The sequence below is a fragment of the Mustela nivalis genome (assembly GCF_964662115.1).
Source record: "Mustela nivalis genome assembly, chromosome: 13".
Taxonomy (NCBI): domain Eukaryota; kingdom Metazoa; phylum Chordata; class Mammalia; order Carnivora; family Mustelidae; genus Mustela; species Mustela nivalis.
Genome location: NC_139032.1, coordinates 45,058,020 through 45,070,342, shown reverse-complemented (window position 1 = coordinate 45,070,342; position 12,323 = coordinate 45,058,020). Strand labels below are relative to the sequence as shown.

The window sequence follows — 12,323 nt, the reverse complement described above, 5'->3', positions numbered from 1 at the left end:
CCACACAAGTCATAACCCGGCTGACGGCAGCTCTGCTGGCTGATGCTGGAGCCCCCAGGGGTACGGAGCAAGAGGATGCAGCTTCATGGCGCTCTCCTTCGTAATACCGCAGACTGTTGATTCGCTGTGCACAAGCCTCGAGAGCCAGCACCTGGGCTGGGGGAACCAATGAGGTTCTTGCCCTTTGCATGGCCAGGCCAAGCGCCATCCCTGGGATGGACTGGATTTTTTTTCCTCTCTTTTTCTACATAGCCTGTGGGCTCACCCCAGCAAAAATGTGAATCTCAGCACATTTGGTTGTTTTAAAATGTCCTCAGCCAAATATTTACTGAATACCTATTACGTGCCAAGCATCAAGCCTGTGTCCGACAGGTGAAGGCCCAGAACTCTCAATTCCTATCTCTAAGGAGATCTAAAATTAGTAGAAGAAACAAGGTATAGACTATAGAGCAAGACTGCGCAGCCATGTCACCGACAGGGGCTCGATCCAAGCAGAAGTCTCCTGACTCCACAAGCATTCTCATTCTACCACCATGACCACAGTGGTTCATACCCCCACATAACCCCACATAACTCATGAGCTGTTCAGCCTTCAGGAAGTCACTGCTCAACGCTGGACCTCACTTTTCCTCCTCTACGAAATAGAGGGTGGATCTCTCCACTCCCTGCCGCCTATGACATCCTGTGATTAGGGAAAGCATAAAGAGATGACCATTACTACAAAACTGCAGATCTAAGGGGCCATACGTCCCAGTTTTCCAAGGATAGTCCCAGTTTAATCCCAGAGCATGCTGATTTGGCAGATGAATTATATGGCCCTCCTTTGCATATACAAAACAGAATGAATGAAACCATGCCAGTTGATACAAAAGCCAGTAGGTGGCTTTTTGATCATGCTTAGCACAGAAGAGTTTCAGTAGGTTTGATCTTGGATCAGTGATCACCTGCTGTGTAACACCCCTGCCCAAAATGTAGTGGCTTAAAAAAGGATGCAATTTTTTTAGTCCAGAATTCTCTGAATGCACCATTTGTTCTGGGCTCAGCTGGACAGTTCTGTTCACTGACCTGGCTGGGGGCTTGTTGGTCTAGGAGTAGGTCAACGGAAAAGGCTCATCTCTGCCTCACTTGGTCCCTGACCCTTGAGCAGGCAAGCCGGAGCTGACATGCACGATGGTTGAGTTCCAAGGGCAGCATGAGTGAAAGCTGCAAAACCTCTTGAGATCTAGCTTGGAATCTGCATGCTGTCACTTCTACCATGTTCTGTTGGTCCAAGAAAGTCCAGCCCAGATTCAAACGGTGGGGAAACAGACCTCGCCTCTTGTTAAGAAGAACTGGGAAGTGCTGTGGTCGTCTTGGCAGTCCACCACGGCCTTCATGCCCTGCCACCAGGCCCTCCTGAAAAAACATCAAGGGAGAAGAAAAAGAGAGGAGAAAATTATTAATTAATAAACGTTGGCTTCTCCGGAGGGCCTGGCAGCTCTGTTTCCCCAGTAGTTTTTGAATTACCCGTGGAGATGAACGTTCCAAACCTTGACAGCAATTACAAGGAAAACATGATTTTTTAGTAGCCATCCAGTTTCAGGGTAAACAGTACTCCCCCTTGCTTTTCTTTCCACTTCATTTATATGCAAATTATATGACAGTGTTTGTTGGATTACACACACTTCCGATTAATTCACTTTCATCATTTTCTTCAAATAATGGCTTTGGTTTCAAAGCAAAAGAACTAAAATATAAACCTTAATGAGGAATGTGTCTTTGATAAATATTGAAAATAATAAAGGAAATAAAGACCTCCAAAAGTTATATGCGCTCCTGACTTAGGATGGGTGATCTTATAAAATAAGAATGCATCAAAACGTGACCATCTGAACAGGGGAGGTACCTAAGAAGTCAGCTCTGTTCCTGCAATTCATACCAGTCGTTGATTCATTCACCAAGTATTTACTGGGTCTGCTGTGTACCGAGCACAGTTCAAGCAAGAAGGAGGGGATTGGGACCCAGAGAGGTTTAGTGACTTGTCCAAGCTTACCCAACAAATGAGAGGCAAAACCAAGACCCCTCAGCCCAGTCTTGGCAGCCACTTCCACCTCCCTGAACCTCAATTTCCTTGTCTCTTAAAAACCAAAACGAAGAGAACATCATCTAATAAACAACCGCCACTATTACCTGAGCACTTACTATGTGCCAGGCACTTTGGTAGACACTTCATAGACCCGAAATCCTCAGAACAACTAGATATTGTTATTCCCCCCATTTGGCAGATGAAAAAGCTGAAGCTTAGAAGGTGGAATGATTTGTCTCAAGTCACATGTCTGGTAATCAGTGAGCAGAGATTTCAGTACTGGTTATATTCATCCAGAGAACACGCTTTTAATCTGTCACAGGATTGTTTGGGAGACTGTTGTTAGATATGTATGTCCCCAAACCTCGCACAGAATAGATGCTCAATGAATATTTGTCAAATTTAAATCAGTAAGGATATGGCCAATTTGTGCAACCAGCTAATGTCCAGAAACATTTTTCCAGCCAAGAAAGTATCATACTGATGTACTAAAAGCTTCTAATGAGAACATTAGCTGTCTATTATACACATAAACCATTATACTGGGAACAAAATGGCGGGCACATGGACACAATTTGCTTTCTTGCTAATTAGGATGAGGTTCATCCCAGCAGATGTTAGGATGAGCCACCATGACTAACCAGAAATTGACATGTCAGACCTTGGCTTCAAGGGCTGTTTTCTTCCTTCCAGTGAGACTGGGAACTGGATAATTGCACAAGTGCGACTGGGGAGCGATGTCTGGGATAAGAGACCATAGCATCCAAATAAGGGGAGTCGTTCAGAAAAATGAAAGGAAAAGGAATTACCTGGGCTGTGAGGTTGGAAAGATAAGGTAGTTGGGAAACATTTAACTGAACTGCCAATGCTTAAAGGGTTGATGCTTCCCAATCAGGAACAATATGGGAGGTTGGGTGAGGCAGATGGCATTCAGCTGGAATGCTAGCCTCTATCTCCCCGATGCTCCTTGTATTTTCTGACATTCAGAGCACAGGCTAGTGTTACTATGATCATCATCATCATGTCTATAGCTGGGCATATTCTGAGCATTACTGGTCCTGTTTTTCTCTAAGAGCAAATCAGTATAACCTAAATATCAGGTATATATGCCAGATGGTCAGAGAAACCTAGGTTTGAATTTCAGGTCTAGTTCAAGATTTGAATACAGAGAAGGTATCTGGCCTTTACCTACCCTTAGTTTATGGTGAAGACCTGGAAACTCACCGATAAAAACTATCTTTAATTTCTTGTCACTGAGCCCCTGATACAATACTAGGTATATATAGATGTTCATTAATTACTAATTGGCCTCTTGATCAAGAATCACAAGCATCCTTGAAAGAGGTTTTCATTAGCATGTTGATGTGAACTTAGTTCCTTTATATCCTTAGCCTGCTTCCATAGTTTCTACCTTCTGCCTAGGAATGTTCTGTGGTGCAGAGATGATGTTTTTCAGATGAGAAATAGGTTCAAATAATTTGATTCTGACTTGTCTCATTACTCAATATACAGATATGCAAAGGCATACTAAAGAAAAAAAATAATTATATAGTTAATAAATGATTGAAGCTGTAAAATGAGCAATGTATGAAATGAAGACTCTCCCAAGATCTCCAGTACATTCATCGTACCAGAAAGTACGAAGATGGTACTCTGTTCCCTCAAAGGATGCTCCGAATCAAGTTCACAGCCTGGTGGCTGCTCCAGTCTCATGTGGCCCCATGTCCCAAGAAAGGCCTTTTCCTTCCCTGTGACAGAGCCTGGCCACAGGAGATGAAATTCTCATCCCACTTAGGATCCTGAAACCGTGACCAGAGGAAAAGAATGGGGACTCCAATCAGCTAAACACTATGTCTGGAGAAACTTGCCTTCTTAGCTTTGACAATTTAAGGCTTGGAAAATCTGGTCTCCAAAATCCGGCTGAATCATCAACTTTAAAGGAATTTGTCCTCAGAAGTGAATGTCTCAGTGTCCTCTTTGAAAACTTGATGATCTTTTCTTTTTCCATAACTCGCTAAAGTGCTGGGGCCTGTCTTTAGCCAAGATATTTTCCTCCTTCTCAGTGTGGCCTGATGTCTCCCCCAATTTAATCAAGCCCATGGGTCTTACAAACACTGCTGCTAACAAAAAGCACCCTCCCCCAAAAAAGCAGCACTCATTAAGCAAAAGAAATGGTTAGTGTGAAATTTAACAGAACAGTGTGTGATAATAAAAAAAGTACTGAAAACTCAAAATTAGTAAAAAGAACATACACCTGGTTTGCAGCAATAGAAACTGTGTTTGTTATTATCTTAGATATTCAAAACATTGCTAGGTACAAGTTTATCTTTTCCTCTAATGAATCTCTCAAAAGCTATGACAAAAAGCGTTCTGTATGACTGCCCAAGGTCAGCTCTTAAGACAACTGAGATAGCTTTCATCCAAATCAACTTCAGAATTCACTTCTTGGGACAAAATTGGATAGCATTATCAAAGCAAAAAAAAATGAGATTGTTTCTTGTAGTGGAAAGCTTTGAAATAAAACATGTTTGGCAGTAACAGGTGAGAGGCTGAGGGCATTCTGCTATCTGAGCCTGTTTTAAAGGGCCCCAATGTTGGAGAAAAAGCTATCAACAAAACACCAATACAACCCCTGCAAGCCTGTTCTCTTTGTAGTGTGGTCGGGTAAGAAACACTGCATTTTCAGTGTCTGCTTTTGGCTAACATTTGAAAGAAACTAAAAGTGTTCACACTGAGCTCTGAGTCATGTATAGAATTGGTGAATCATCGTATTGTACACCTGAAACTAATATAACACGTGTTCATTATCATTGGATTTTTAAAATAAAAATAAAAAGTGCTCACACTATAAGCCTGAGATGGCACAAAGGCCAGCGCTCAACACAGAAATGGACATTAGGATGTCAGGGCTGGAGAACAGGAGAGAAAACCATCCCAAGATCATCGACTCCACCACCTCTGTGAAGAGCAGTGCGCCAGGCCTCTGTCTACTCTAACTCTGTGAGAGTGGTTCAAATGTCCTGGAGGGTGGCTGTGTCCTCAGGAATCTATTGAAACTATGGTGATAGCTTCTTTGTGTCTTCTGCCAGTAAGTTGCAGGACAGTAAGATGAACCTCTTTGGGGACCTATTGGTCCTTCTTGTTAAAAGCAATTAATCACGTAGGCTTTCTGGGCAGTGGACTGCTAGGATACATGGGGTGAAGAATAGAAACCAATTCTGATGAACTCGAGAGGAAAGGAAAAGGAGATGGAGGAAGGCTATGGGGTGGTCAAGAGATTGAGGCCAAGGCTGAGAGACCAGGCCTTGGGAAGGACAGGGACGGGGGACATCTGAGCAGCCAGCAGCAGGAACAAACATTGTCTTTAAGAGACTTCCATCCCAGGAACTACCTTGGTGATGATTTGGCTCCAGCCAACATTCCCAAGACAGAATCTTCCTGACCCAGGAAGGGGCTTGACCTTGATTGACCAAGAGTAGGTAGGGCCTGTGTGCTGAGCCTACAAAGATGGAAGGCAGTGGTGGGGTGGGGAGTAGTGTCTCTGGTGGGTTTAGCTTTGGTCTCTCAGGTCCACCTCATGAATGGCACTGACGCTCCCACCTCTTCCTGGCTCTCTTTCAGTCATCAAGAAAGTTTTTTCCCATCACGTTCTTTGGCTCCATCTCCTGGATCGCTGTGTTCTCTTACTTGATGGTCTGGTGGGCACACCAGGTAAGACCTTGAGAAGAGCATGTATCTGCCTGGTTCTGCTTATGGTTGCCAAAGGGTTTGTCAATGTGTTGCTTCGGGAAAGTGTCAGAATAGTATTGTGTCTGTCAAGACAAGGTACATATTCCAAGACTAGATGATTTTACTCCCACTGAACTTTCCCCATACCTCCTGGCCTTTTCTCATGGTGGGGAGTCAGATCAGCATAATCCTGGACATCCGTGTGGAGGAGGTCACCCCAGCTCTTCTTGCCCTCTGTAGCCTGAATCCAGGCCTACCTGGATCTGGGAGGAATGTCAAGGTTTCACCTGACTCCATGGTACTTACTTCTTCTTGGGCAGCCACTCACGTCGTGCTTTCACCAGCCTTTCAGACTGGCTCTAGGAACAGACCTGGAGACAAAACAGTCTCTGCCTTGAACCGCAGTTTGCTAGAATGATGATGTATTTTGCTTTTACCACTTTGAACTCAGTGCCAGTCCTAGTGGCCATCACAAGAATAAACTGTCAGGAATTGTTTGTTGTAATGCATGGATGAAAGAAGGAAGCACAAACATTTCACATTCCCAGAGATAATAGTGGTAACCATTATTGATTGAATAGATACCACATGCTGGATAATTCACATCACTTGTCTTCATGATCTTGACATTCACCCTGTACAGAGGCACAAATCCCACGAAGGAGCTGCTATTATTATCCATACTTACAGATAAAGGAGTTAGGCTTAGAGCTAATAATAAAATTGCTCACAGAACTGAGGTTGTAACCCAGGGCTCTAAAACTCCAGAACCCATGTCTTTCTTCTCCATTATAAACTACACAAATTTCAAACTTCCCAAACGTCCTTTGATATAGTCCTAAAATATATATCATATACATCTGAAAAAGCACTTCTATGCAGGAGATGATAGATAGATAGATAGATAGATAGATAGATATAGATAGATAATTTTTAAACCCTCTTAAATCTCAATAATAGAAAGGCAAAGGGCACCAGACTGGCTCAGGGGGAACATATGAGTCTTCATCTCAAGGTCACGAGTTCAAGCTCCATGTTGGGTGCGGAGCCTACTCAAAAAAATAATCATAAAAAGACCAAGCATCTATGGGAATCCTAATGTTTAATATGGACAAAAGATTTGAATAGATATTTCACCAAAGATATGCAAATGGATAGTAAGCACAAGAAAAGGTGCTCCAATATCATTATTCACTAGAGAAATGCAAGTCAATGCCACAATGAGATACACTTTGCTCTCACTTAGGATGGCTATAATCAAAAAGACAGACAATAAATAACAAGTGTTGGAGAGGATGCATAGAAACTGGAACCTTTATATATTGACAGTAAGAGTGTGTAATAATACAGCCACTTCAGAAAACAGTTTGACAGTCCACAAAATGTTAAGCATAGTTACCATAGGACCCAGGAATTCAACTACCTATATACTTAGGAGAGACAAAAACATCCACGCAAAAATGTATACACACGGCATTATTCATAATTGCCAAAGAAGTGGGCACAACCCAAATGTCCATCAACTGATGAACAGAAACACAAAATGTGGTCTATTCATGCAATAGAATACTATTCCACAATCAAAAGGACCGAAGTATTGGTACCTGGTACCTGTGAATGAACCCTTAAAATATTATGCTAAATGAAAAAGCCAGTCACAAAAGATCACGTGTTGGAATGAGTCCATTGACATAAAATGTGAAAAATACGCATATCTACAGAGACAGAAAGGTAATCGTTGCCTTGGGTTGGGAAAGCTGGAGGGAAGGGGAATGACCACTAATGGGTACAGGATTTTTTTCCTGGAATGATGAAAAAGTTCTAAATTTAAATTATAGTGATAGCTCTAGAAGTCTATAAATATGCTAAAATATTCAGTTATATATACAATTTAAGTAAGTGAGTTTTATGGTATGTGAGTTGTATCTCAAGAGAGAGTGTTATTTCAGAATAAACATAAATGCACTAAATGTGATGATATTGCACTTAAAACACTGCTTGGTGATGGGCATGTAGTATACACTTAATAAATGTTAGTTAATATTATTCTAGGACCTCAAAAAAAATAAATAAAAATAAACACAAACATAAGGGGTGCCTGGGCAGCTCCATTGGCTAAGCATCCAACTCTTGATTTCAACTCAGGTCACAGTCTTGGGGTTGTGAGATGGAGCCCCATGTCAGACTCTGCACTGGGTGTGGAGCCTGCTTGAGATTCTTTCTCTCCCTCTGCTCTTCCCCTGCCCCCTTCCCCGCCCACTCGTCTGCACGGGCTCTCTCTCTCTCTCTCTCTCTCTCTCTCTAATGAAATAAAATAAAATAAAGTAAACATGAGATACTAGTTCACAACCACTAGGATGCCTATACTCAAAAACCTAGACATGTTGATGAGGATGTGGAGAAACAGGACACAGGACTGAACACATTTACCCAAACTACGGAACTACACACTTATTTAAAGGATGAGTTTTACTGGATGTAAACTTAGACTTTGCTGTATGTGAATTACACCTTAAATTTTTTTTTTAAGAAAAAGAACATATAACATCATTGGGGAAAAACCACCAGAAATGTCAGTTAGTATATCCAGTACTATTCCTACAAGAGCCTTCATCTTACCCCTACTTTCATTATTTTATGATGTTGAACTTCAGATTATTCTACCTGGATATTTCTAAAAACTCTGATCCTGGGAAGAAGTTCCACTTGCCCCAAAGTCATGATTTCCCGCATTCATTGACAGTCATTTGCCACCAATATTGGCCAGAAATCATACCTCAGAAGAGGAGTGGCTTCTCAGCCACCAGATTGCCAGGCTAGAAGGACTGTTTGCCATTTATAACATGTGATGGTTTTTCTTAATAATTATTTGTATTCCTTCATGTACTGATAAAGAAAAAGGGGGGGGGGGTCCTCACTTGCTTTCTAGATCTCTCTCTTTAGCCATTCTAGAAAACATCAGTCTAGAGACTTCCATCTTTTTCTGTCCTTTTTAAAGATTATCTTAATTCCACACTCTTGCTTCTTTTTCATTCTCTTAGAGAAAAATTCAAACACAATGGTTAGAACAATAATAATTACCAAAAGGCCCAGGAATATAAAGTACATAAAGAGAAACCTTGCTTTCTAGTAATGAATGAGAGACTTCCCTTTCTTTTCTCCTATAGAAATGCTCTTCTCTTTTAAGACTTCCAGACAGCTGATCAAAATAGCAGATTCTGTTCTAAGAAGTATAGCTCTAATTCTGTTGCTTGTACTTTTGAGCTATAAAAGCCAGAAAGATAACAAATGCACCATTTAGTGCTCAACTGTTTTGTTTTCTGCAGTCTTACCAGCAATAAATGCTCTTTAATACCATTATTTAGCGACTGTTTGGCTAAATATAAATGCCCTTTACATAAGCTGCTTCATGCATTTTTTCCCTTAGTTTTTATTACCTTTTATTGTTTTTGCATCAAGAAATTAATAAATTCCTGTTTTTTTAAGATTTTATTTATTTAGGGGCGCCTGGGTGGCCCAGTGGGTTAAGCCTCTGCCTTTGGCTCAGGTCATGATCTCAGGGTGCTGGGATTGAGCCCCACATTGGGCTCTCTGCTCAGCGAGGAGCCTGCTTCCCCCTCTCTCTCTCTCTCTGCCTGCCTCTCTGCCTACTTGTGATCTCTCTCTCTCTCTGTCAAATAAATAAATAAAATCTTTAAAAAAAAAAAACCTTTAATATTTTATTTATTTATTTGACAGAGAGAAATGCAGTGAGAGAGGGAATACAAGCAAGGGGAGTGGGAGAGGGAGAAGCAGGCTTCCTGACGAGCAGGGAGTCCGATGCGGGGCTTGATCCCAGGACCCTGAGATCATGACCTGGAGCTGAAAGCAGACCCTTAATGACTGAACCACCCAAGATCCCCAAGAAATTAATAAATTTCTTGTGTGATGAGAACATACAGTTAAAACCCATAGGAGAACTTAATTCTGGGAATCAGATACAACCTTGTGTCTCATTTCGACAATATGACATTTTTACAGTTCCTCGTTAAACCAAGGCAAGGAAACACCTCCTGCAATATTCAGAGCTGCACTGGATTTGGGTTCTGAGTAGCCCTCCCCCCCCCCCATCTACTTCCACTGGAAAACAAAGGAATTCCACCCCTCCACCCCCTAAGAGACTACTGATGCCCTTTCTAGCTCTAACTTGGCTGGTGCCACGGATTCGATCAGCCCCGTCTCATCTCCGTGCCTGTCATCTTGCCTCTAACTCACCAGAAGCCAAAGGCAGTGAAACGTTCTTAAAATGAGTTTAGGAGACTAGCTCTCTCCATCAGCGAAAGTGTTTCTAGGAGCTGCACAGATTCATCATGAGTTGGATGGGCAATAAAAAGCCTTCATTATCCTGGGGATTTCCCACATCAGAGGCTGACGTCTATTAACCAGCTTTGGTCTCTGCAGCTAGAGCCCAGTGGCTGCCATCTGATACATTAGAAAGAGAAAGAAGTCGGGTCTGAGTTAGCATAGCTGATATTTATTGACTATTTCTACCTGACGCTATGCTGTTTGCTCCGTCTCATCCTCACAACATCTCTGAGGGTAGATGTTGTTATCCCCATTCTACAAAAGAGGGAAACTGAGGCTCTGGGAAGTTGGCTTCCAGGTACTGGGAGCAGCAGGTGACGCTGACACTCAGGTCTCCTTGTATCCACGCCATCCCTGCTGACCACCAAACCACCCCTCTTCAGTCTCTGCTTTTCTTCTGTCTGTAGAGCCATTCGAACTCTAAATATAAGGGTTGTTTAAAATAGTCACTGCTTCAGAACTCCCTCGAGGAATCAGCCTATTTATTGGGGATGACAGTCATTCAGTCAGCATTTTCAGAGTCTCTGAAAGTATTTCATTCCACTTCAAACCCAAAAAATAGGTCATCAAGGAGAGTTCTGCTGGAAGAGGGCACTCGTGTGCAGAACTCTTACTTAATTTTCTTAGGAGAATTGGTGGGAAATATGCCAGTAAAATCGCCTAAGTGTGCAGATTGACTGATTTATTCAGCGAATAGGTATTGAGAGTGTACTAAATACCAGTCAATATACTGTGAATTAGGGAGACCATAGTGATCAAGGCAGTGATTTTGCTTACATGGATTTCCTTTCTTCTTCTTCTTCTTTTTTTTTTTTAAGATTTTACTTATTTTGGAGAGAGCAGGACTGGGGGAGGAGCAGAGGCAGAGGGAGAAGCAGGCTCCCCACTGAGCAGGAGCACCAGGCTGGGGCTGGATCTCAGGACTGGGATCATGACCTGAGCCAAAGGCACTCACTTGACAGTTGATTGAGCCACCCAGGTGCCCCCATGGACTTCCTTTCTGATGGAGAACAGTGACTCTTTGCTCCATGAGGACCGGATAAACTAGCTGCTAGACAGCCTCTAGAGCCAATCTGACCATCAAAACAAAATTAGCTCCAAACTCTGCTTTTAAGTTAATGGAAATGAAGCTATTACTAATAAGTCACAGAAGGTATTTAAAAATGAGTTACATTCAATTCCCTAAAAACCCTTATTTCTTACGTGCTACTCTGGCCCTCTGAACTTTTTTCCAAAAATGACAAATGTCATCAAGTAGGCTATTGAAAACATTAGTTTTAAAGTTTTCAGAACTGCAGTTGGCCGACTCCAGAAAACACACAAAGCTTTTGAAAGTCCCAAGAAGACTCTTTAAAAAAGTTGCTCAAGGGGTGCCTGGGTGGCTCAGTGGGTTAAGCCTCTACCTTCAGCTCAGGTCATGATCCCAGGGGCCTGGGATCGAGTCCCGCATGGGGCTCTCTGCTCAGCAGGGAGCCTGCTTCTCCTCATCTCTCTCTCTGTCTGTCTCTCTGCCTATTTGTGATCTCTCTCTCTGTCAAATAAATAAATAAAATCTTTTAAAAAAATAAAAAAATACAAAAAAAATTTTTTAAAAAAGTTGCTCAAGAGAATGGAGAAGCAAAACAATAGACTAGACTAGACTAGAATAGACTAGACTAGAATAGAATAGAAGGCACCTCCAGCTAACGCTAGACCAGCTGTCCAAAATAGACCTCCTCAGTGTTAAAAGGCAAAGACTAGGACACCTGGGGTGCCTCAGTTGGTTAAGCGACTGAGTCCTGTGTCAGGCTCCCTGTTCAGCAGGGAGTCTGCTTCTCCCTCTAATCCCTCTCTCTCTCTCTCACTCTCAAATAAATAAATCTTTAAAAAAAAAAAAAAAGGCAAAGACCGAAATCAAACATAATAAATGTCCCCCATTGCTTTTCAGTAATGCTGTACTATTTGTAAAGGGCTTTTCCACAAATCATCTTTTTAGTTCTCCCAACCAATGTAAGATAGATATTATCATCCCCACTTTAAGTATAAGAAAGCAAGGATCAAAGACATTACACAATTGGTTAACTTAACAGTAAGTCAAGTTCTTAATAAATGCCAAAGCCAGACCAGCCAGAAACTGCTGGTTTCTCCACAGCTGCCTGGCTGATTTATAGTCCTGCATTACCAAGCCCCAAAATACCCCAAATCA

General features: G+C 42.0%; 1 protein-coding gene and 1 long non-coding RNA gene across 4 annotated transcripts in view; both read left to right on the top strand.

Moving 5' to 3' along the window:
* The window catches only part of LOC309846456, a 644,888-nt gene that overhangs the window by 304,856 nt on the left and 327,709 nt on the right, over positions 1–12,323 (top strand). The window lies entirely within an intron of this gene.
* SLC24A2 (solute carrier family 24 member 2) overlaps positions 1–12,323 on the top strand; it is a 248,050-nt gene that overhangs the window by 219,333 nt on the left and 16,394 nt on the right. For both annotated transcript variants that reach the window (XM_082695359.1, XM_082695358.1), the window contains one exon: positions 5,687–5,776. In XM_082695359.1, coding sequence (XP_082551485.1) covers positions 5,687–5,776 — 90 coding nt within the window. The remainder of the gene's footprint in view (positions 1–5,686; positions 5,777–12,323) is intronic.